This window comes from Microcaecilia unicolor, chromosome 11, assembly GCF_901765095.1.
Source record: "Microcaecilia unicolor chromosome 11, aMicUni1.1, whole genome shotgun sequence".
Classification (NCBI taxonomy): domain Eukaryota; kingdom Metazoa; phylum Chordata; class Amphibia; order Gymnophiona; family Siphonopidae; genus Microcaecilia; species Microcaecilia unicolor.
The window spans coordinates 193,273,470-193,299,320 of NC_044041.1; the positions used below are offsets into that span (position 1 = coordinate 193,273,470).

At 45.0% G+C, this 25,851-nt stretch overlaps 1 protein-coding gene across 1 annotated transcript in view; it reads left to right on the plus strand.

The window, feature by feature from the left end:
- The first annotated feature begins 260 nt into the window (after nucleotides 1-260).
- CD164L2 (CD164 molecule like 2) overlaps nucleotides 261-25,851 on the plus strand; it is a 43,337-nt gene continuing 17,746 nt past the window's right edge. Inside the window, exons 1-5 of the mRNA XM_030219512.1 lie at nucleotides 261-499; nucleotides 7,989-8,081; nucleotides 18,625-18,702; nucleotides 19,496-19,537; nucleotides 23,423-23,582. Coding sequence (XP_030075372.1) covers nucleotides 409-499; nucleotides 7,989-8,081; nucleotides 18,625-18,702; nucleotides 19,496-19,537; nucleotides 23,423-23,582 — 464 coding nt within the window. The 5' untranslated portion in view covers nucleotides 261-408. The remainder of the gene's footprint in view (nucleotides 500-7,988; nucleotides 8,082-18,624; nucleotides 18,703-19,495; nucleotides 19,538-23,422; nucleotides 23,583-25,851) is intronic.

A 25,851-nucleotide genomic window follows, 5' to 3' on the forward strand; every position in this document is an offset into this window, starting at 1 on the left:
AGTAGTAGTAATGTCAGAAATCCAAGACTGGCTCAAAATCTTCCTGCTGAGGATGTGAGATAGTTTCTGTTCTAGCTGGAATAATCCCTTAGCAAAACCATACATCCACTAATCTTTAAAGAGACGATTGCTCCTCCTGTACAGAAAGTGTGGGATCTCAGCTAAGTTCATGGTACAGGGAGGGGCAGAGCAGTCCACACCTGGACTCCTCCCAGCCCTTCTTCTCCCAGGCTGCAGCTGCGTCGGGTATCAGCTGTCAGTCGCCTCCTCTGGCCTGGCTCCCGGTTGCTTTGGCTGCTGGTGTCTCTTTCCGGATCGCTTTCACCGCCCCCCCCCCCCCCCCCCCCCCCATCGGAGAGAAGGAGCGATCTCGTCCTGGAGACTTCTCCACCCCGGGCACAGTCAGCCATGAATCCCCGGGCCTCAGCTCTCCAGGCTCCCCTGCTACTGCCGCTGCTCCTCCTGCTCTCCGGCAGAGGATGGGCTCAGAGCCCAGCAGGTAACTCTCTCCCTATTCTGTTGGCTTCTTCCCTCCTCTGATCCCACTTGGAGACATTAAATCCTAGCCCTGTTGGGAGCCTCTTGTTTGGGTTCTGTAGTATTCTCCCTGCTGTATCCCTATTCATCGTCTGATGTACTAAGATAGCGCTCGGTGGCTGGAAGAGCCTGAGTCAACAGGTCACACGTCCGTCAGTCGTGAGAAATTTGTCTTTTTTGGGGGGCGTGTAAAACTTGACCCTGTTCTCCTGTCTCTACAAGTGTCCTTCCTCCAGATCGGTCTAGAAAACCATTTCGGTGATAACGTTTTATCTGGTTTTTAATTCGAGGGCTTTGCCTTACCAGGGGCACAGAAGTGGCCTCAGGTCTGTCTCCCCAACCAGGTTTTAAAAATTAGCTATTAAGGTCCCGCAGAGCAGCTTCTCGGAGTTTGACTGAAAAGCCCGGTGTGGGGTCTCTTCGGAGTCTTACAGCCGCCTCCTCTCTGCCAGTGCTGGGGCTTTTGGGGGAGTCATTTTAGCTCCCCAAACCTTTTGGAGGAAAGAAAAAAAATTAGACGTAAACTGTTCTAATGGCTTTCGAAAATCAGAATATTCCTTTTTTTTTTTTTTGTAATCGTAAATACAAGATACTTTCAGTCGTTGTCCCGTTCTGCCGTCTTACTGCAAAAGTTGCTTTTCTCAGTTAAAGATATTTTGAGTTTTCTCTTTCACAAGACGCCAGTTTAGCGATTTTCACCAGAAATGTTTAAAAAGCAGCGCTCATATTAAGATCATTTTTTTAAAAGCAACGAACGGGGTTATTTTTATGCTTCGTGTGTGTTGTTGTTTTTTGTTTTTTTTTTTTCTCCAGGAGAATAAGGATATTGTGTCCCCACCTCCTCCACCACTCCAGCCCCTCGGGGGTAAAGGTGAATCGCGTCCAGAAACCGGTGCCAACACCAGTGTTGTAAACAGCCAAAGTAACCTTTGGGGAACAAACTGGTTTAGACAGAGTTTCACCTAATAATATACCCTTCTATTCCAAGCAAGTATAAAAATAAAACCTTAGATATATCTTTGGCCACCCCAAAAGCCCCAGAAAGAGAACCTGTTGGAGAAGGGGTTAAAAGGCTGGTGAAGGGAGATCTCTAGTTTGGGGGGGGGGGGGGGGTTAACCAAGAAACTTTATTAAGCTTTCACCAATATACAAAGTCCAAAAACATTCAGAATAATGAAACAATAGTCAATGTTCATTTTGTTCAGGTGGTTTCAGGACTGTGCTATCTGTGTTGCTAGAAAGAGGACCCAAATTTACACCCATAAGTACATAAGTAGTGCCATACTGGGAAAGACCAAAGGTCCATCTAGCCCAGCATCCTGTCACCGACAGTGGCCAATCCAGGTCAAGGGCACCTGGCACGCTCCCCAAACGTAAAAACATTCCAGACAAGTTATACCTAAAAATGAGGAATTTTTCCAGTCCATTTAATAGCGGTCTATGGACTTGTCCTTTAGGAATCTATCTAACCCCTTTTTAAACTCCGTCAAGCTAACCGCCCGTACCACGTTCTCCGGCAATGAATTCCAGAGTCTAATTACACGTTGGGTGAAGAAAAATTTTCTCCGATTCGTTTTAAATTTACCACACTGTAGCTTCAACTCATGCCCTCTAGTCCTAGTATTTTTGGATAGCGTGAACAGTCGCTTCACATCCACCCGATCCATTCCACTCATTATTTTATACACTTCTATCATATCTCCCCTCAGCCGTCTCTTCTCCAAGCTGAAAAGCCCTAGCCTTCTCAGCCTCTCTTCATAGGAAAGTCGTCCCATCCCCACTATCATTTTCGTCGCCCTTCGCTGTACCTTTTCCAATTCTACTATATCTTTTTTGAGATACGGAGACCAGTACTGAACACAATACTCCAGGTGCGGTCGCACCATGGAGCGATACAACGGCATTATAACATCCGCACACCTGGACTCCATACCCTTCCTAATAACACCCAACATTCTATTCGCTTTCCTAGCCGCAGCAGCACACTGAGCAGAAGGTTTCAGCGTATCATCGACGACGACACCCAGATCCCTTTCTTGATCCGTAACTCCTAACGCGGAACCTTGCAAGACGTAGCTATAATTCGGGTTCCTCTTACCCACATGCATCACTTTGCACTTGTCAACATTGAACTTCATCTGCCACTTGCACGCCCATTCTCCCAGTCTCGCAAGGTCCTCCTGTAATCGTTCACATTCCTCCTGCGACTTGACGACCCTGAATAATTTTGTGTCATCGGCGAATTTAATTACCTCACTAGTTATTCCCATCTCTAGGTCATTTATAAATACATTAAAAAGCAACGGACCCAGCACAGACCCCTGCGGGACCCCACTAACTACCCTCCTCCACTGAGAATACTGGCCACGCAATCCTACTCTCTGCTTCCTATCTTTCAACCAGTTCTTAATCCATAATAATACCCTACCTCCGATTCCATGACTCTGCAATTTCTTCAGGAGTCTTTCGTGCGGCACTTTGTCAAACGCCTTCTGAAAATCCAGATATACAATATCAACCGGCTCCCCATTGTCCACATGTTTGCTTACCCCCTCAAAAAAATGCATTAGATTGGTGAGGCAAGACTTCCCTTCACTAAATCCGTGCTGACTTTGTCTCATCAGTCCATGTTTTTGTATATGCTCTGCAATTTTATTCTTAATAATAGCCTCCACCATCTTGCCCGGCACCGACGTCAGACTCACCGGTCTATAATTTCCCGGATCTCCTCTGGAACCTTTCTTAAAAATCGGAGTAACATTGGCTACCCTCCAGTCTTCCGGTATTACACTCGATTTTAGGGACAGATTGCATATTTCTAACAGTAGCTCCGCAAGTTCATTTTTTAGTTCTATTAATACTCTGGGATGAATACCATCAGGTCCCGGTGATTTACTACTCTTCAGCTTGCTGAACTGACCCATTACATCCTCCAAGGTTACAGAGAATTTGTTTAGTTTCTCCGACTCCCCCGCTTCAAATATTCTTTCCGGCACCGGTGTCCCCCCCAAATCCTCCTCGGTGAAGACCGAAGCAAAGAATTCATTTAATTTCTCCGCTACGGCTTTGTCCTCCTTGATCGCCCCTTTAACACCATTTTCGTCCAGCGGCCCAACCGACTCTTTGGCCGGTTTCCTGCTTTTAATGTATCTAAAAAAGTTTTTACTATGTATTTTTGCTTCCAACGCTAATTTCTTCTCAAAGTCCTTTTTTGCCCTCCTTATCTCCGCTTTGCATTTGGCTTGGCATTCCTTATGATCTATCCTGTTACTTTCAGTTGGTTCTCTTCTCCACTTTCTGAAGGATTGTTTTTTGGCTCTAATGATTTCCTTTATCTTACTGTTTAGCCACGCCGGCTGACGTTTAGTCTTTTTTCCCTTTTTTCTAATACGTGGAATATATTTGTCCTGAACCTCCAGGATGGTGTTTTTAAACAGCATCCACGCCTGATGCAAGTTTTTTACTCTGCGAGCTGCTCCTTTCAGTCTTTTTTTCACCATTTTTCTCATTTTGTCGTAATCACCTTTTCTATAGTTAAACGCTAGCGTACTTGATTTCCTAGTTTCACTTCCTTCAATGCCAATATCAAAACCGATCATATTATGATCACTGTTATCAAGCGGCCCTCGTATCGTTACCCCCTGCACTAGATCATGAGCACCACTAAGGACTAAGTCTAGTATTTTTCCTTCTCTTGTCGGCTCCTGAACTAGCTGTTCCATGAAGCTGTCCTTGATTTCATCAAGAAATCTTATGTCCCTTGCGTGTACAGATGTTACATTAACCCAGTCTATATGCGGGTAATTGAAATCCCCCATTATTATTGTGTTGCCCAGTTTGTTTGCGTCCCTGATTTCCTTTAACATTTCCGCATCCGTCTGTTCGTCCTGGCCAGGCGGACGGTAGTACACTCCTATCACTATCCTTTTCCCCTTTGCACATGGAATTTCAATCCACAGTGATTCCAAGGAGTGTTTTGCTTCCTGCAGAATTTTCAATCTATTTGATTCAAGGCTCTCGTTAATATACAATGCTACCCCTCCACCAATCCGATTCACCCTATCACTACGATATAATTTGTACCCCGGTATGACAGTGTCCCACTGGTTATCCTCCTTCCACCAGGTCTCAGAGATGCCTATTATATCTAATTTTTCATTTAGTGCAATATATTCTAACTCCCCCATCTTATTTCTTAGGCTCCTGGCATTCGCATATAGACATTTCAAACTATGTTTGTTGTTCCTAAGTACATCATGCTTAGTACTTGACAGTATTAATTGGCAATCTTTTGTCTGATTTTTATTGTTATTTAAAGATACCCGATCTACTACAATCTCTTTTGCAACCTCACTATCAGGATACTCTATCTTCCCTGTTATGGTGATATCTTTGAAAGATACCTTATCCCGAACCATGCTCTTTTGAGCGACTGTCGGCCTTCCCCCCATTTCTAGTTTAAAAGCTGCTCTATCTCCTTCTTAAACGCCGATGCCAGCAGCCTGGTCCCACTCTGGTTAAGATGGAGCCCATCCTTTCGGAATAGGCTCCCCCTTCCCCAGAATGTTGCCCAGTTCCTAACAAATCTAACGCCCTCCTCCCTGCACCATCGTCTCATCCACGCATTGAGACTCTGGAGCTCTGCCTGTCTCTTGGGCCCTGCGCGTGGCACAGGTAGCATTTCAGAAAATGCTACCCTGGAGGATCTGGATTTCAGCTTTCTACCTAAGAGCCTAAATTTTGCTTCCAGAACCTCTCTCCCACATTTTCCTATGTCATTGGTACCCACATGTACCAAGACAGCGGACTCCTCCCCAGCACTATCTAGAATCCTATCTAGGTGACACGTGAGGTCCGCCACCTTCGCACCAGGCAGGCAAGTCACCAGGCGATCCTCACGTCCACCAGCCACCCAGCTATCTATATGCCTAATGATCGAATCACCAAGTACAACAGCTGTCCTAACCTTTCCCTCCCGGGCAACATTTGGAGATATATCCTCGGTGCGAAAGGATAATACATCCCCTGGTGGGCAGGTCCTGGCTACAGGAGTACTTCCTACTTCACCAGGGTGATGCTCTCCTTCTAGGAGACCTCCCTCCTCCAAGGTAGCACAGGGGCTACCTGACTGGAGGTGGGACTTCTCTACAACATCCCTGTAGGTCTCCTCTATGTACCTCTCTGTCTCCCTCAGCTCCATCAAGTCTGCTACTCTAGCCTCAAGGGAACGGACACGTTCTCTGAGAGCTAGGAGCTCTTTGCATCGGGCACACACATATGACACCTCACCAATTGGGAGATAATCATACATGTGACACTCAATGCAAAAGACTGGATAGCACCCCTCTCGCTGCTGGACTGCTGACTTCATCTTAGTGTTTTTTGAGTTTTTCCGTAATTTAAAACTTGCTAAAGTATTAAGGATATCAGCCTATCACTAACTTACAGTTCCTCCTTTAAACCCCAATCTTCAAGTTCCGAAAGCACAAGCAAAATTTGTTCACTTACCAGATTCTTGTAATTTTGCACTGGCTGCAGTTGCAGAAGACTGGCGAGGGAGGGGTACCCAATTCTTTTTTTTTTTTAATTTTCATTATGGGAATTTTCATTTTGCTTGGGTTTTCTTGGCCATTATGTCAACATTGGGGACAGCTTGCCTTCTTTGCAAACGCATAGCTAGGTAAATAGCTACTGGAAAAATGCCCACTCTCTCTGTGGGTACATTTATTTATTTATTGCATGTATACCCCGCTCTTTCTCGCTCGATAGCAGGTTCAATGCGGCTTACAATGTATGGGTACAAAGTGTTATAAAGATAACATATTGTAAGGGTACAAGTGTCATAGATGTAATACAATGTATGGGTAAAAGTATCACAAAGATAATACAATTGTGTAGAGAAGGACAAGATGAAGAGAGGTGGGGGAGGGTTGAGGCATGTTTAATGTTAGGGTGTGGATTTTGATCGTGAATTAGGTTGGGTCGTTTGGATAGGCTGGTTTGAAGAGGTATGTTTTCAGCAGCTTTCTGAAGCGAAGATGTTCATTAGTCGTTCGGATGAATCTTGGTATGGCGTTCCAAAGTTGGCTGCCTATAACGGAGAAGTTGGATGCATAGTAGGTTTTGTATTTGAGACCTTTGCAATTAGGCAGATGAAAATTGAGATAAGTTCGAGAGGATTTGTACCTGTTCCTGGCTGGAAGGTCGATTAGATTGGTCATGTAACTTGGAGATTCTCCGTGGAGGATCTTGTGGATCAGTGTGTGGGCTTTGAAGTTTATTCGTTCCTTGATGGGGAGCCAGTGGAGTTTTTCATGAAGTGGTGTTGCACTGATGGTGCTCTGTCCGTTTCATTTTCACTGCACCATGGAGCGATACAAAGGCATTATAACAGGGAGAGTTAGAGAGTAAGTATATTAATGTTTAGTCATGAAGAAGTGGAACCTGTGTAGAACCTTGTTGGGCAGAATGGATGGACCATGCCAGACTTCATCTGCTGATGTTTACTGGGTTACTAGTTTACCTAATGGTTAAGCCAGACCTGACTGTAGGCAGGGTCTTACAAGTGCATTTGAAAAGCAAGACTACAAATCCCTGCATGCACCTGGGGTAAAACCAGGATTGGATAAGCCTGTTCTGAGCAATATGGAGCCATTTGGCAACCCTAAACAAATTTTCCTGCTTATTCCCCAGGACACACCCATCCCTCAGCAAGGTAAGCAGTGACTTAAAAGAGCTACCGGTGCTCGAGGTGCTCCATCTTCCCTCCTCGCCCCAAGGAAGGTGCTGGTTCTGTTTACCCAAAGTGTAGCTGACACTGAAAAGTCAACTGCATGGTCTCTCCTTAGGGTTAGGTCAGGACAACTGTTCCCCTCCCCCATTAATCCATCACTGCTAGAAGGGCAGGAGCAGCTCTGTCAGTAAGCAGGTGCATTGGCTGAAATGAGCTGAAGAGTTTCAGTACTGGAATAATAGGGAATCCTGGGTGGTAGGACTGATTTGCACTAGCAGAGCTATGTGTGGGTTTCGGTATTGTAATTTTGGGACTGAGGTATATTGGCAAAGCTGTAAATGTCACAGAAACCAAAAAAATTCTCAGTTTTGTCGGGTCATTAACATGCGTACGGCCATTTCCTATTTAATCGAAAGAAAGATCTAGAGGTTGAGCTAATGAATCGGCATTTTACATTGTGAAAGAGTAGTGGTTCATTTCAAACCTTTTTAAATTACTGTCAAGACAACTTTGTCAATAACCCCCAGAGGAAAAGAACAGACTTGAAGAATGTATACCAAAAGTTCAAAACAAATGTAAAAACCTATTTCTTGATGCCAGTGGACACTAGGGATGGGCTGTTACTTGCAATGACATAAAAAACATAACCGATGAAGTTCTTCATATTCTTCTGCTTAAGAGCCCTTTCCACACTCTAATTACCTTTTGGATTTTGCAGACCAATGCAAGGACCTGGATTCCTGCAAAAAATGTATTGAAGGAGACACCCAGAGGAACATAACAGACTGTAAATGGATGCACTGCGAAATAGGTCAGGACTCTGGTGCAGGGAATGTGGGGGAGGGGAATTTGCATTTCTTTGGAGAGGTTTGCCATCTGTTTTTGAAAGCATGACCCTGTGATTTATGGAGGCACTGAGCTATGAAGTCTTATCCTGCCATGCACACTAAGGGGGAAGTTATCAACATGGGCTACCATTAAGACGGGTCATTTTCATGTTATTATGGGTTATTAGTAACTAGGTTTCATTGCATAAAATGGTTCCTGTGCTAAAACAGCAAGTGAACGGTAACATAACATGTTTTAACAGTAACCCACACTGATAACTTCCCCTCATAGTGCGAAGAGTTTCAGTCTCTGGTAATCAGAGCTGATATTGTGAAGTCACAATGCCTCATTCCACCAATGACTAAGAACTAACCTCATCAGTGATGTCATAATGCCTCATTCCACCAATGACTGAGTCAACCTCATTAGTGATGTCATAATGGCTTGTATACTTGACTCACTTTTAATACATATAGCAGTGACTTTGATATCTAGAAAAAATTCTTTTTGTTTAATTAAGGTGGGAAGTAATCAATGTGGGCTGCCATTAAGATGGGTTATTTTACTTTTAACACAGGCTATTAGTAACTAGGTCTCATGACATAAAATAGGACCGGAGCAAAAATAGCTGTGGTAAAATAACCCATCTTAACGGTAGCCCACGTTGACAACTTCTCTGGGTGTGAATATCCCTCAGACAGACCAGGGCTGGTGCCAGGGTATTAGGCGCCCTAGGTGAACCTTCAGCCTTGTGCCCCCTTCAGTTAATTTTCAGGGCACTTCCCCCCCCCCTCACCTTGATATTTTGCTAATTAAACTAGACAGTCATTGCTCCATCATGACCCCTTCCAGAGTGATCCTGTAAAAATGCAGAATTGGACACTTTGGGACCTTTTTACTGACATGCAGTAAGCGCAAGCGTGTACTTACTACAGTTTAAAATGTACTACAGTGGGATGCGCTCGGGTGTCCCAGAGCAGTTTTGGAATCGGCGCATGCTACTCATGCGCTAAAAATAAACTGTATTTTTTTAGCACCGGGGCATGTTTAGGGGTGGAGTGTGGGCGCAACTATGCTAATTGGCTTGCCTGATTAGCATAGGATTAGTGCATGGGCCCTTACTGTCACCTATTTTGTGGGCAGTAAGGACTCGTGCTAATGGCCACATGGGTGATAGTGTTATAAGCTTAATTGCGTTTGTCTAGTCTGGAATAAATACACATCTAAAAATAGCACTGGAACAGCACAGGGCTTTACCGGACCTATGATCAGAAATAATTGCATGCAAATTTAAGCACGCAATTCTCTCTGATTATGGGGTAGAAGTGTGGGAGGAAACGCCCTTATATGGTGTGAAGCCCCTCCCAGTGCATCCCAGAATGCACTGGACGGGGCAGGGCGCCACCATTTTGCAAGCGGCACCGATGGAAGAGGGCAGGCCACCTCCTTCCTCCAATGCAGCTAGGGGGTGGGGAAGGACCGCTAGACCACCGGGTGTGGGAGGGGATTTACCCACAGCCCACTGGGCCACCAGGGACATCAGTGGGATGCTGGGGGGTTTAGGGGGGGACCAGAGCTGGGGGCTCCCTGTTGCTGGAGGGGAGGGGGGTCAGGGTTCCTGCCAGGGCTGCTGCATAGAGGGGAATGGGGGACAGCTAGCATGCAAATGCATGCTGGACAGGGCTCACCATTCCTCCCCAATGGTCTGCAAACCCTAACTCCAGCTCCAATCTGGCATAGCATTTGCCGCAGCCAGCGTGCTAATCTTTGGTGCGCTGGTCACTGATCATTGGGGATGAATAGGTTTAGCATGGATTTGCATGCTAGTTGCATTCAGAGCCAGCGAGCGTGTTGTTTCACTCACTCGGGGGCTCTGATCATGGAGCGGTAGCAAACGCAGGCGCTAGTATGGTGCTAACAGCCTCTAGCGCCTGCGTTTGCTTCTGATCATCCTCGGCCCATAAATGACCTTAGAATCAGCTCCTAATTTACAGAAAAAAGTAACTTAGGTTTAGAGGGCAGTGAATTTGATATACCACCTTTCTGGGGTCCAACCAAAGCAGTTTTCAATGCATCTCAGCTATTCACGCAGATATGGTTCAAAAAACAAATTGTGTGAATCATGAGACTGTGAAAGGCATTGTTTTTATGGGAAATGCAGGGTTAGGTTCCAGCTTGCATTTCTGTCAGGCAATTAAAAAAAACCAAGAAAACGGAATACAGATTATTTATTTGCAGTAATATTAAAGCAGTTATAGCACTAAAAGAAACATGCACAGGAAATCGTGCAGGAAAATAAAACCGCATTATATATCAAAAACTGCATGAGAGGTTTGCACCTTCCTGCACAGTAGGAGACACTGAAGATGTAGATGCTGGCAGATTGACCTCAGGAGAGGTTTGTGCCTCCTGCAAAGTAGGAGGTGATGAAGACAGGGAAGCTGGCAGATCAACCTCTGAAGTCTGACTCTTGCGACTTGCTGACTAGGAGTGGCCTAGTGGTTAGAGCCCCGGTCTTGCAATCCAGAGGTGGCCAGTTCAAATCCCACTGCTGCTCCTTGTGATCTTGGGCAAGTCACTTAACCCTCCATTGCCTTAGGTACAAACTTAGATTGTGAGCCCTCCTGGGACAGAGAAATATCCAGAGTACCTGAATGGAACTCACCTTGAGATTCTACATGGAATGTTAATGTTGCTATTCCACTAGCAACATTCCATGTAGAAGGCTGCCCTTGCAGATCAGCAAAGCGGCCGCACAGGCTTCTGTTTCTGTGAGTCTGACGTCCTGCATGTACGTGCAGGACGTCAAACTCACAGAAGCCTGCGCGGCCGCATTGCTGATCTGCAAGGGCAGGCTTCTATATGGAATGTTACTAGTGGAGGAGTAGCCTAATGGTTAGTGCAGTGGAACATGGAATGTTGCTACTATTTGAGATTCTACACGGAATGTTACTAGTGGAGGAGTGGCCTAGTGGTTAGAGCACCAATCTTATAATCCAGAGGTGGCTGGTTCAAATCCCACTCCTGCTCCCTGTGATCTTGGGCAAGTCACTTAACCCTCCATTGCCTCAGGTACAAACTCAGATTGTGAGCCCTCCTGGGACAGAGAAATATCCAGAGTACCTGAATGTAACTCACCTTGAGCTACTACTGAGAAAGGAGTGAGCAAAATCTAAATATCTAAAATAAATAGAAGAACTGTCAGCCTTATCTGCTTGACTTTCCTCCTCAAGTCCTTAAGCATCTCAGTGTAAGGGGCCAATGCAGAGTTTGCAAGATGCTTAAATTTTAGACTGTGCTCTCTCATGGGATTACATTCCTCCGTGTTGCTGAACATTGTATCCCACTCCCCAATTTTTCGAGCCCTTAGGCTGATCGTCCTCTTTGCTGCATTATCTTTTTCTTCTATCACACTTAGCAGGTATTTTTTTAAATTCTTCATTGTCAGTGGAAACCCACCTTGCTCTAGCAAATCTCTTTCATGTATATTCATGGTGGCTTTCCTGAAAACCTGACTGGCAAGGGGTGCTTCAGGACTGGACTTGGGAAACACTGAAGTAGATACCATTAATGTTTAATGTGCTCACAGCATCCTGTTTCACTGAATACAGATTAAAACCCTTTAGTGTCCAATGTTCCCATCAATCTGTTCCCATGTGCCTTATTACAGGAACATTGGTCACTAAAGGGTTAACCCAGCTATTGCTTTGCAATATGTATATGTATTAATATATAAAGATGGACGGACATACTTGGTGATTGTAATAGATACTTTTTCAGCAGTTCTAAAACATTCTTTGAGAGAAATTGCAATGATTTTGCTGTAGATTCAAATAATCACCTTAAGGAAACATATTTATTGAGTGCACTTGCTTTGAATATTGAGTACAAATGTGCATAGACTTCTTTCTCTGTCTCCCTGCGGCTTCTCTCCTGGGCTGTCGGGCTCTGCCACTGAGCAGCAGCTGACTGTCATGTGATGGTAGCAAATCCCAGCTCAGTTTTCCCCATGGCCCTGTTTCAGCATGAGGATGAAAAACACTGAAAACAGGTGGCACAGAAACGAGATGAGGAGCTGGCACAGCGGGCAAAAAAAAAAAAACACCTTTCACAAGAGTTTTAAACTGGCTGTTTGTGCTGTGCTGTAGAGAGTGGTAATGACCGATTATAGATCCATATCCTTATTGACTTATCTGGAATGTTTTTGTCATTAAAAAAAGATTTTTTTATTCTATATTTATTTATTTATTTATTTCATTTGTATCCCACGTTTTCCCACCTCTTTGCAGGCTCAATGTGGCTTACAATACATCATGAATAGTGGAATGAGAAGAGAATAGATAATTAGTATTGCAGAAGGATTTTGGGTACAATGGTAATGGAATATTATAACAGAAGGCATTATTAACATTTCTGGATGTATGTGGGAGTTTCACATACTTTGATCTTTGTGGTATATCTTGTCGAAGAGATGGGTCTTTAGTAGTTTACGGAAGTTGGTCAGTTCATAGGTCGCTTTTAGGTTACGTGGCAATGCGTTCCAGAATTGTGTGCTCATATATATGGTTAATGCGTGCATTACTTTGTATTTTAGACCTTTACAGTTGGGGAAATGAAGATTAAGGAATGTACGAGATGATTTTTTAGCATTCCTGGGTGGTAGGTCTATCAGGTCTGACATGTAGGCTGGGGCCTCGCCATGGATGATTTTATGTACTAGGGTACATACTTTGAACGTGATGCGTTCTTTGAGTGGGAGCCAGTGTAGCTTCTCTCGTAGGGGTTTTTCACTTTCGTCTTTTGATTTTCCAAATATGAGTCTGGCTGCCGTGTTCTGGGCTGTTTGGAGTTTTTTGAGTATTTGTTCTTTGCAGCCAGCGTAGAGTGAGTTGCAGTAGTCTAGATGACTGAGTAGTAATGATTGTACCAGATTGCGGAAGACGGTCCTTTAACAGGAACCAAATATGATTCTTCAGAGCTTTTTAAAGGTTTCAAACTGGCTCCCTTTCTAATCCCTAGTTAAGTAGGGTCTAGTTCTGCTGTAGCCCTGTTGTCTTGGTCTTCCAGTTTTCAGGGGCTGACCACACGCCAAGTTGTCAGGATATTCATCTCTCTCTCGTCCATATTCATGAATCCTACCCTATAAATAACAGTACAGCGATTTTAACAGCCTTTCTAATGTCATCAAAAATAGTTTATTTAATTTATTATAATTTTGAACTCGTAACTTTACAAAACTCCTGTCCAAGATTCCACGCACTCCACACGCTCACACATACGTTCTACAAGCTATTGCACTGTGGAACAAACCTTATTACAAAAAATTGTGGAATTTCACACGAGCACCACAAGTTATAATACAGGAATAAACACTTTTACTTGCAGTGCTCACCCAAACTGGCGGGGATCACTGTTGAGCGAACGTGCTGAAGGTTTCAAGTTCTTCAGGATACAATTTTGTTTTTCTAATTGGAGAGACATATGGACTGCAATTTATATGCAAGTAATTCACTTTGGAGGACTTTGGAGGCAGCGCCCAGTTTGGGTGAGCACTGCAAGCAAAAATGTTTGTTGCTGTATTGTAACTTGTGGTGCTTGTGTGAAATTCTACAATTTTTTGTAATAAGGTTTGTTCCACAGTGCAATAGCTTGTAGAACGTATGTGTGAGCGTGTGGAGTGCGTGGAATCTTGGACAGGAGTTTGTGAAGTTACGAGTTCAAAATTATAATAAACTAGTAAAAAAAAGCCCCGTTTCTGATGCAAATGAAACGGGGGCTAGCAAGGTTTTCTTCAGAGTGTGCATGTGGGAGTGTGTGTCCCTGCCCTCTCTCCCTCCCCCTCCCCCCTCCGAGTCCAGTCCTTCAGTGTTAAGTTTCCTGCTGTTCTGTGTTTTTGTTATAGAGAGAGTGAGGGCATCTCTCTCCCCTCCCCCCTCTGAGTCCTTCACTGTGTGAGATTTCGTGCTGTGCTGTTTTCCTTCACTCATGGGGAAACCGGATATCTCTGGCGCTTCACACTTCCGGCTGGAGGCTTCATAGAACGTTGGTCTTGCCTTTTATATATATAGATTAAATAAACTATTTTTGATGACATTAGAGAGGCTGTTAAAATCGCTGTACTGTTATTTATAGGGTAGGATTGTAGTAAATCATAACAGGATTAATATCTTCACTCTACGGGGAGGGTTCCATATTCATTAGAGAGATCCTGAAAACCTGGTCTGGTGTGAGCCCTCCAGAACTAGAAGTGGGATGGAATTCCACTGCCCTATTGCAGCTGTAGTTCTGTGTTAAGATAAAACCGGGACTGGAGTCCCCAGGGTGATATCCTTCATGGGCTGTGAATCCCAATATCGGTAGCAGAAGCCCCAGTACCAGTTATTTCTACAAAATACAACTACCTCTAATTATTATTATTAATTACATTTGTACCCCGCGCTTTCCCACACATAGCAGGTTCAATGCAGCTTACATAGTAAATAGAATTACAAAGTCTTAATGTAGATAATATTTAATAAACTTAGATCATAGAACCCAATCAGCCAGTGTTTATCATAGTCTAAGCCAGTCATTCTCAAACACACAACCAGCCCATCCAGGATATTCATAATGACTATGCTGGAGAGAGATTTGAAGTCATTGCTTTCTCTGTAGACAAATCCATCACACATAGTTACGGTAGATATCTTGAAAATCCATCAGAATGGGTGTGTCCTAAGGTCTGTGTTGAAAACCATGAGTCCTAAGGTAAGGGGCACGGGGTCCTGCCAACAAGGAGTGGCCTAGTGGTTAGGGTGGTGGACTTTGGTCCTGGGGAACTGAGGAACTGAGTTTGATTCCCACTTCAGGCACAGGCAGCTCCTTGTGACTCTGGGCAAGTCACTTAACCCTCCATTGCCCCATGTAAGCCACACTGAGCCAGCCATGAGTGGGAAAGCGTGGGGTACAAATGTAACAAAAATAAAATAGATACCATTGGAGATTCTACATGGAATGTTGCTACTATTGGAGATTCTACATGGAATATTCCACTAGCAACATTCCATGTAGAAGCCTGCGTGGCCACATTGGTGATCTGCAAGGGCCGACTTCTACATGGAATGTTGCTAGTGGAGGAGTAGCCTAGTGGTTAGTGCAGTGGACTTTGATCCCGGGGAACTGAGTTCAATTCCCACTGCAGCTCCTTGTGACTCTGGGCAAGTCACTTAACCCTCCATTGCCCCATGTAAGCCGCATTGAGCCTGCCATGAGTGGGAAAGCGCGGGGTACAAATGTAACAAAAAAAACCCAGTAGGTATGTGCTAGTCCCACATCTTGTAGGAGCTGCTGCTGGCCTGAGTGGTTTCAACCACAAGGTGGCAGGAGCACACCCGTTGTTAACAGCCTTTTGCATTTATAGTCATGGCTGAGCTTCGTGGAGCAGCGATCAATGCTCAAAGGAAAGCGCATGCAAATGGGGATGCACGGAAAGTCTGCATGCAGTTTGGTAGGGAAAGCACCTAGCATATGCGCAAAATGGTCTCATAGGAAGCATTGGTGTTCTGTGCATGTCGCTTCTTTCTCTATAACATCAGCAAAATTCGCCCTTTCCTCTCTGAGCACACCACCCGAACTCTCATCCACTCTCTCATTACCTCTCGCCTTGACTACTGCAACCTACTCCTCACTGGCCTCCCACTTAACCATCTATCCCCCCTTCAATCCGTTCAGAACTCTGCTGCCCATCTTATCTTCCGCCTAGACCGATATGCTCATATCAGCCCTCTCCTCAAGTCACTTCACTGGCTTCCGATCAGGTACTGCATACAGTTCAAGCTTCTCCTACTTACCTACAAATGCACTCGATCTGTAGCCCCTCATTACCTCTCTACCCTCATCTCCCCTTACGCTCCTACCCATAACCTCCGCTCACAGGACAAATCCCTCCTCTCAGTACCCTTCTCCACCACCGTCAACTCCAGACTCTGACCTTTCTGCCTCGCCTCACCCTAAGCTTTGAATAAACTCCCTGAGCCCATATGCCAAGCCCCCTCCCTACCCATCTTCAAATCCTTGCTCAAAGCCCACCTCTTCAATGTCGCTTTCGGCACCTAACCATTGTACCTCTATCCAGGAAATCTAGACTGCCTCAATCTGGATTGACTGCACTTTTTTCCTTTAGATTGTAACCTCCTTTGAGCAGGGACTGTCCTTCTTTGCTAATTGTACAGCGCTGCGCAACCCTGGTAGTGCTTTAGAAATGTTAAATAGTAGTAGTAGTAGCATGCCAGGACAAAAAAAAGCTGAAATGGGAACAATCACGTCATAGGCTTCTATTGCAGCAAAGTTTTTATAGTGAGAGAAGCCTGCTGTAAAACAGACTGTTTTTCCTGTGCGTCATAGACGGACTTCATGTACATTCACGGAGGATTGGTACCTTTTTTTTTTATCTAATTTTTTTTTTGTTTTTTTTTCTATGCTACATTATACTCTTTTCTTTTTTTACATTACTATTCCGGGCAGAAAACACACACACATGCACATGAAAAGTGCAGATAATATTAAATTGCAAACAGACTACTCCACCGAGAAGCTGCCCTTTCACATTCAAAGCCACCTCAGACCTGCTAGAAAATTTTGAACATTGCAGGTAGATGCTCCCTTCTGTGCATTGCATTGAATGCTCATTTTAATACTAATGAGCTTGTTTTAATACATCTGTAAAGCGTTTTCAGTCACACTTTCCGCAAATGGTAAAAGTAGGGACGAAACCCTGTGCGCTTTAGATGCACAATAACATACAGGCAAAACTGGCTAAAACTGGTCTAAAGAAAACATTACAAGTCCGGTATGTTTTGAGCATTGGGCCCCCAGTGATTACACAGATATCAGTAAGGACCCTTCTGTGCCTTTGAAGGAACATTGTCCTCCTGGTGACTGACACTCTTTTCTCTGTCCTCGGTCGGCTGGAGCCATAGGCGTAGGGATTATGGCACAGGATTGATAGATGGTGGTCTCTTTTCATGATGAGCTAGAAAGGTCCTTTGATATCCTCCCATACTGTAGTTCAGAACTCTAGCAGCTGTACTGGTCCAGCTTGTGTGTGGGTTTTGAAAACCTGCCAGATCTGAATGAGTGTGTGAGTTAGCCAAAACACAGACTCCCTGGTCAAGGATGGTCCTACCATTGAGCAAATGTGTTCTTTGCACAGGGCTCTGCTTTTGAGCCCCTACTGACGTACGTAAATGAGGCAAGTCGCTATGGTCTATTAATCGGACCTGACGCGGTCCGTGTTTCTGTGAAACTGCCTGCGTGGGAGGTCTAGTGGTAGTATCGGAATACAAAAGTACCCTTCCGTTGGATGATTGATACGATCTTGCCTTGAAAAGAGCAAGTCTTGTGTCACCAAAGCAGATGCTGATACACGACAGATTTGATTCACGCAGGCAGCGTTCCTGAAGCTCGTTTGCATTCCCGTGCTGTTTTTCGGCATCTGTTAGTGACACAAGACTCGCTTTTTTCAAGGCAAGAAAATATCCTTCCATTGGATGATTGATACATTTTGGATTCTGATACTATCACTAGACCCCTGAAGTAAGCAGTTTTGCAGAACACAGACCATGTCGGGTCTGATTAATAAAGTATAGTTGACGCCCCCCACTTGAAGGCTCCTTATGCTTTTTTGGCTACTTGCTTGTGTGCTTTTGGGATTCTCTCTCCTTTGTGCTTGATATGTAAATAAGACCCCACAATGGTCCTGCATCCCTTGCAGGCCACCCCTCTCCACAAAGGCCTATATGAAGAAGGGACCAGTGCAATGGTTCCCAAACCCGGTCCTGGAGGTACCCCAGCCAGTCAGGTTTTCAGGATACCGACGACGAATATTCATGGGAGAGATTTGCATGCACTCCATGGCATGCAAATCTATCTCATAAATAATCATTGTGAATATACTGAAAACCTGACTGACTGGGGTATCTCCAGGACTAGGTTTGGGGTCCACTGGACCAGTGTGGGCTCAGACATTCTCAGAAAAAACTCTCATGTTGGTGCAATAAGAAATGCCACAGTCTGTTGGATTCAAGAAGACAGCTACATTGTTTCAACTACAAACTACTTTTTATGGTTGTTGCAACTTTCAGGGCTTCCTTCTTGCCTTCTATCATGTGTCACGTGAAAGTGTTAATCAAATATTCCTCTTTTGCCCAATCTTTCAACCTAAGTTGCCACGTGACTTCCTTGTACTTCCAGGAAACTCAATGGACCAATCGGAACCACAAGACCATACATGTAATAAGGTAAAACCAAGACTGCGTTCTCTGTTCCATATGACAGAGAACTGGGCCTGAATCCTACATTCAACAGATCGAAAAGTATGGGTATTTCTCTTAAATTAGGAAGTGTCTTACAAATCTTGATTGGTAGGCCAATCAAAAAACAATTTTTCTCATATAGGCCATCAGTGTTTCTAAGTGTATAAAAAATGTGTTCATATAATTTTACCTATAATCCTGGATCTGACTGGGTTTTTTTCGTTTTTTCCTCAGGGGAAAGCAACTGCGTTGTGATAGGAGAACCTGTCAGAGAGAGCTGTACAATCTATAATTCAACTGCTATGTGCGAAGGTAAACGGGTCATGGAAGCGGCAGCAGTGGCAGACCTGCTATGCTCATACAGTACATGTTCTAAATGATTAGTCATCGGTGTTGATTACAAGCAGAAGCTGGCAACTTCCTCACAGTTTCAGTCGCAGCTTCTCTCTGTAGCAGGCACTGTAGAGCATCCGGGGCCCCTGGTTTGGCTGGCGGGGGTCCTCAACCCCTGCGTATGTTCAGTTCCACTAAAACTCAGCATGCACGTGACGTGAGGGGAAGCAGGGCAGGCAATGCGCAGAAAACAGCGCCAGAGATGGCTTCAGCTGGTGGGGTTTGGGGACCCCCGCCAGCCAAGATAGGTGGGGTTGCGGCAGGGAAGCGGGCCAAATTGTACCCCCCCCACACACACTTTGGGCTCTGCCCCCCCCTGCTGTAGAGAATGGTGTGGAAGCACTGGGGGGGGGGGGAAGCAAACAGCTCCTATCTTTTCCCAGCAGGAATTGTGGTAGGGAATGGTATGACACACTGAGGGAAATTCACAGGAATTACATACGCATTTCAGTGGTGTAGCTGGGGGGGGGGGGGCGCCAGGGGAGCAGCCGCTCCCCCCAAAAGGAGTTCTGCCGGCGCCTATTTTTTTTCTCAACGTGTTGCATTGAAACTGTGCGCCGGTGCTGGCAGAAGTCCGCTCTTGCGCCGCTTTCGCTCCCCACGTGCCGTCAACCTGGCTCCGCTTCTGACGCATTTGTGTTACAAGTATAGGATAATGTCTTTCACAAGGTCTGACTTCTCTGCTTTATTTCTCTACCATTTTTCGCTCTAGCTCCTCATACAACCACCAAAGAGCCAAGGATAATCACCTCGGGTAAGAACCTTCTGTAAATGTGAGATGTCTTTTAGTGCCTCATTGGAAGTTAGGCGGAGGGACAGATGAAATTACTGTAATTGTAGCCTCCTTGGGATTTTGTGCCACCACTTGCACGGAGGCAAAATTCCCTTTCCATGATGTCTCTCTTTTGGAGTGGAGGAGTAGCCTAGTGGTTAGTGCAGTGGGCTTTGATCCTGGGGAACTGGGTTTGATTCCCACTGCAGCTCCTTGTGATTCCATTGCCCCAGGTACAAATAGGTACATGAATATATGTAAACCGCTTTGAATGTAGTTGCAAAAAACCTCAGAAAGGAGGTATGTCAAGTCCCATTTTCCTTTCCCTATTTGAGATTCTACATGGAATGTTGAAACTATTTGTAGATTCTACATGGAATGTTGCTACTATTGGAGATTCTAGATGGAATGTTGCTACTATTGAGATTCTGTTGCTACTATTTGAGATTCTACATGGAATGTTGCTATTCCACTAGCAACATTCCATGTAGAAGCTTGCCCTTGCTGATCAGCAATGCGGCCGCACAGGCTTCTGTTTCTGTGAGTCTGATGTCCTGCACTTACGTGCAGGACGTCAGACTCACAGAAACAGAAGCCTGCGCGGCCGCGTTGCTAATCTGCAAGGGCAGGCTTCTACATGGAATGATGCTAGTGGAGGAGTAGCCTAGTGGTTAGTGCAGTAGGAAATAGAAATAGAAAGTGCAGGAAATAGAAAGGGAAAGGGAAATGGGACTTTGATATACTGCCTTTTGGAGGTTTTTGCAACTACATTCAAAGCGGTTTACATATATTCAGGTACTTATTTTGTACCTGGGGCAATGGAGGGTTAAGTGACTTGCCCAGAGTCACAAGGAGCTGCAGTGGGAATTGAACTCAGTTCCCCAGGATCAAAGTCCCATTTCCCTTTCCCTTTCTATTTCCTGATAGACAGTAAAGGACATGCATGTCACATCAGGGAGTCAACTCTGAAGCTCCTGTGTTTGTAATAAATTACATGGCGTTGTAGACATAGGGATTTAAAGTTCTTTCACCCGTGGGTTCCATGTGAAAGTAAAGAACTGGACCCTCAGAAATGCTTTGTTTCAGGAGTGAAACAGTGGGAAAGCTGGGGGGGGGAGGGGCAGGGGTAGAGGGAGGAGTCTAGTGACTGAGTTGCAGAGTGCTGCATGCTGCCATGTGGAGAACTTAGATTTCATTCCCAGGCTGGGTCTCTGTTGTTCAGGTTGGCTAGAGATGCTATAAAAGCAGCAGTCACGGCCCCGGAAGTGATCCAGCCACCAGTCAATCACTAAAATTGATAATGAGGAATGCGTTAATATGGAATTGTTGACTGGCCTCTTAAAGATCTTATAAAACTGAATATATGAACGAGAAACTCTTCCATGCCCACAAGGTCATTTTTAAGACTTGCCATATGCCAGGCCTGAGCCAAACAAGAAATGGGCCTCATAGATATAAATTATACTTACAGAGCTACTATCATAGGCCTCCAGGCTTACTTAACATGATCATCATTTATGTACAGGAAGAAAGCCTTTTTCAAATGGAGAGCTCTGGAATGAGGGGGCATACGACAAAGTTAAGAGGGAAAAGGCTTAGGAGTAACCTAAGGAAGTATTATTTCACAGAAAGGGTGGTGGAGGCGTGGAATAGCCTCCCGGTGGAGGTGGTGGAGTCGAGGACTATTCCAGAACTTAAAAAGGCATGGGATAAGCACGTGGGATCGCTTAGGAACAGGAAGAATTAGGGGTTACAGAGGATGGGCAGACTGGATGGGTCATGTGGCCTTTGTCTGCTGTCATGTTTCTATGCTTCTATTCCACCAATGCCTAAGAGCCAACCTCATCAGTGATGTCACAATGGCTCAATTGTCCTATTCTTGGCTTACTTTCCTCCCTTAGTGTGAAGAGTTTCAGTCTCTGGTAACCAGAGCTCATATTGTGATATCATAATGGGAATAGGTTTAGGAGTAACCTAAGGAAGTATTATTTCACAGAAAGGGTGGTGGAGGCGTGGAATGGCCTCCCGGTGGAGGTGGTGGAGTCGAGGACTGTTCATGGGATAAGCATGTGGGATCGCTTAGGAACAGGAAGAATTAGGGGTTACAGAGGATGGGCAGACTGGATGGGTCATATGGCCTTTGTCTGCCGTCATGTTTCTATGTTTCTATCAGATCCAGATATGCAAAAGGTGTTAGAATATGAAAGTAAGCATCCAAGCTTTGTCTTGATCATTAACCTTGGACAGATGTTCCAATGAGTAGAAGGAATGAGAGAAAATCCACTGGTATACGTAGAGAAGGAAGCAACAGAATTTGTAAAAAAGATTTAAAAACCCTTCAAAGAATTAAATCAGCAAATGAGATAAAACAACAATTTGTTGATCAAAACCACACACATGAATGCTTAAGGGAGAGGTGAATTGAAACCTATGGATGAGAGAACGAAGGCTCATGATGCCAGATCCCAGCTTTAGTGCTGATTTGGTCTGGAAGTCCACAGGGCAGAAGGAAAATATCAGTCTAAAAATGAATAGCTTATGTAAAGACAGAAAAAGAGAATCTGTGGGAATCGGATCCTGGGAAAGCCAGGCTTGCTGCACATCAGAGCTGAGGTTCTCATGCTGGAGCAGCAGGGGGTGCACTAGCAAAGGTCTGGAAGCTTCCAGGCCTCCAACAGTGGAGGATGCTGGTCAAAGTTCAGGCACTGCATTGTAAATAAAGTGAAGCGAGAGAGGCAAGACAAACAGGGGGAAGAGAAATGGAGAGGGGTAGGTAATGAGAGGCGGTAGAGTTAAGTGATGAATGGGTGAACTTTGTGCTCCTGGTTTTACAGTGAATTCTTTTCAGCTAGAGGCAGCAGCAGACAGAGTGCTTTCACTAATTAAAACGAGTAACTCTACCAGTGAATGCTTTCAATTATTGATCCAGCTCGTTTCCTGACAGAGTATCTTTTAGCACTGTTCAGCCCTTCCTTTGCATGTTAATGCTTTTCTCACCAGCACAGAAATTCCCAGCTTGAAGTGAAACTGTTTTTGGAGTAATTATTTCAGTTCAATTAGGGGAAAATACTAGAATATATATTCCTGCCAAAAAGTACCTCATGCTTCTGTGCATGGAGCAGTTGCTTCTGTCATCTGAGTCCACGAGGGTTATTTCTGTGGTGATACCATTTAACAGTTCTCTTACAGTCTCACATTTTCTGTTTTCTGAAGGAAAAGCATCATCTGGGGATGTGACTGGAAGCTTTAGAGGTGGTATGTGGTTAGTTATGGTTAGGAGAGAGGGCTATTCAGCACCAAGGACAGTGGCTTTTTCAATAGCCCTCCTAGTTCAATTCCACGATTTCAGAAACAAATCATACTGGAGTCCTATTACTAAGGTGCGCTGAAAAATGGCCTGCGGTAGTGTAGACGTGTTTTGGGCGCACACAGAATTATTTTTTTAGCGCATCTACAAAAAAATGCCTTTTTTTTGCCGAAAATGGACATGCGGCAAAATGAAAATTGCCGCGTGTCCATTTTGGGTCTCAGACCTTACCGCAAGCCATTGACCTAGCGGTAAGGTCTCACGCGGTAACCAGGTGGTAATGGTCTACGTGCGTCAAATTCCACGTGACGCACATAGCTGCCGCACGTCAGAAAATAAAGGGCCATGTGGTAACCAGGTGGTAACTCCAATTGGGTGCACCTGGACACCTACGCGGCTTAGTAAAAGGGTCCCACTATGTTCTAGCAAAGGATTCGGGCCATGAGCAAATAATGGGGGACTAAAACCTGGAAGCAAGGAGATTTTAGAAGGGGAGAAACTTGTAGAGGTGTACAGATTATTTGAACCATTGAATCTAACACAAGTCTCTGTCTCTTCAGAGATAATCCATCCCCACCCGACAGTTTCACCAGAGATACAACCACCAGGCTTTGACGTGTCCAGTTTCATCGGAGGGATAGTGCTGGTGCTTAGTTGTCAGGCCGTCTTCTTCTTCATCATGAAATTCATCAAATCCAAGGACAGCTCCTACCAAACACTGTAAGAATCCTCATCTCTCCCTCCCTCTCTCTCTCTCTCTCTCTCTCTCTCTCTCCATGCTTTCTTTCTCTTGCTCTTTCATCATGTCTCTTTCTTTTAGCTTTTATTTTGAGTATCACCCTTTTGGAGAGGCTTAGATTAACATTATGAGCTGGACAGGGAATCAAAAGGGCACCAACCATGAAAGAACCCGAGTGTTGAATGAGAAAGGGAGCTGGGAAGGAATAGAGTGATAAGGTGGGTCAGGTAGGATGGAAAATTGCTTGACCCTTCTAACATATTGACATAGTAAATGACAGCAGTAAAGAGCAAAATAACATTCAGTCTATCCAGTAAAGTGTTTAAAGTTGTGACTGATGAACTATGTAGGTTATCCCTTCCAACTCCCCCATTGTGCTTTTTCTGGAAATTCAGTGCAATCGTTTCACTGCTGTTTTGGTGTTTCTTGCTCTGGAGTTCTACTTGGAAATGCCCATTTTCCAGTCCCCATCTTCAGGCGAGTGTCTGGTTACTGATCAGTGATTTTGCTTCTGACATGAATAAGTTACTTACAGAACACCACAGGAGGAGAATGTAGACAATGGAGGTGGCATTAGGAAGGGAATGGGCTGTCTGGATGCTTCTGTTCTTTTTCCTATATTTCAGCAATTGACCAGATGTAAGTTTGATTTTATCTTTTTGTTAATCTGCGTGCTAATAATTTTGTTTTTGGTTGGGGGGGTTATCTGCATTTGTCTCTCTCTTTTTTTTACATGCTGCATACATCAGAGAGGAGGTTCAGTAGGTCTGGCCCAGGTGAACTGTGATATCTGCACTTCACAGTGAACAATTGCACAGTCACTGCAGCACCACTTCCGTCTTCCCTAAGAGGAGAGGAGTATTGGCCTCAAACTGCTCATCCTTTCCAAAATTGTTGGGGATTTTTGTTTTAAGAGGGGGGGGGGCATATCCAATCATTCACACCAAAGAATGTGAGAGGGAAGGGGAACAGATGAATGGGGTTGTTTGTGGGGGTGGAATTGGAACATTTTTTCTCTTTCTTTTATTTTACCAACCTTTCTTTTATTTTACGTTGGCAACTGGCTGCTGACATCACCGCCTGGGGTCGGAACCTGTGTGGACTTCAGGCAGCAGCACCAGCAGAATAGAAATGTAAATAATTATTAGGGTGGTGCTTTAATAGCTACACGAGCAATTGTTTTCCATTGTCCTCTTTTGATTTTTGCACTTCTTTCCTGCAGAAATTTCTGTTTTAAATCTCCGAAAGCTCCTTGACTTAGCTACACCCATTGTAATGGAGCTTGGCAAATCAGGATGCCTTTTACAAGTACCTCAATTGTGGCACGTACTCAAAAGGAGGAGTTGGTCTAGTGACTTAGATCCTGATGCTAAAAACTTAGGCGCTGTTCTGAATAGCACTGTAAAAAATACCGCCAGAGCAGCACAGAAGAACAATGCCCTAAAGCCAGTGGCGTTCCTTGGGGGGCTGGCACCCGGGGCATATCGCCGATGCACCCCCCCCCCGGGTGCAGCGCCCCCCAGATGCAACGTGAACCCCCCCCCCCCGGCGAAAGGACACCCCCGCAAAAGAACCCCCCCCTGCCAGGGGGGGAGGTGCCAGGCGCGCCTGTCCTCCGTTGTTCCATGCTTCTTCTCTGCCCCGGAACAGGAAGTAACCTGTTCCGGGGCAGAGAAGAAGCATGGAACAACGGAGGACAGGCATGTGCAGCACCCCCTGGCGGCGTGCACCCGGGGCGGACCGCACCCACCGCCCCCCCTAGGAACGCCACTGCCTAAAGCTCAATGCTAATGAGATGCTGACCAACTCTCTTGGCTCTAATCCTCGACTTCTCTTCACCACATTGAACTCTCTCCTCAAGGTGCCCCCTCCCCCAACTCCCCCTTCATTATCTCCTCAGACCCTTGCTGAATTCTTTCACAACAAGGTTCAAAAGATAAACCTTGCTTTCTCTACCTCACCAGCTCTCCCTCCACTAGTCCGTTCCCCTCTCTCTCCTTCCCCTCATTCCCTTTCCTCCTTTCCTGAAGTTACTATTGAGGAAACTACACTTCTCCTTTCTTCCTCAAAATGTACCACCTGTTCCTCTGATCCCATTCCCACCCACCTTCTTAATGCCATCTCTCCTACTCTTATTCCTTTTATCTGTCACATTCTCAACCTCTCACTTTCCACTGCGACTGTCCCTGCTTCCTTTAAACATGCTGTGGTCACACCTCTCCTTAAGAAGCCTTCACTTGACCCTACTTG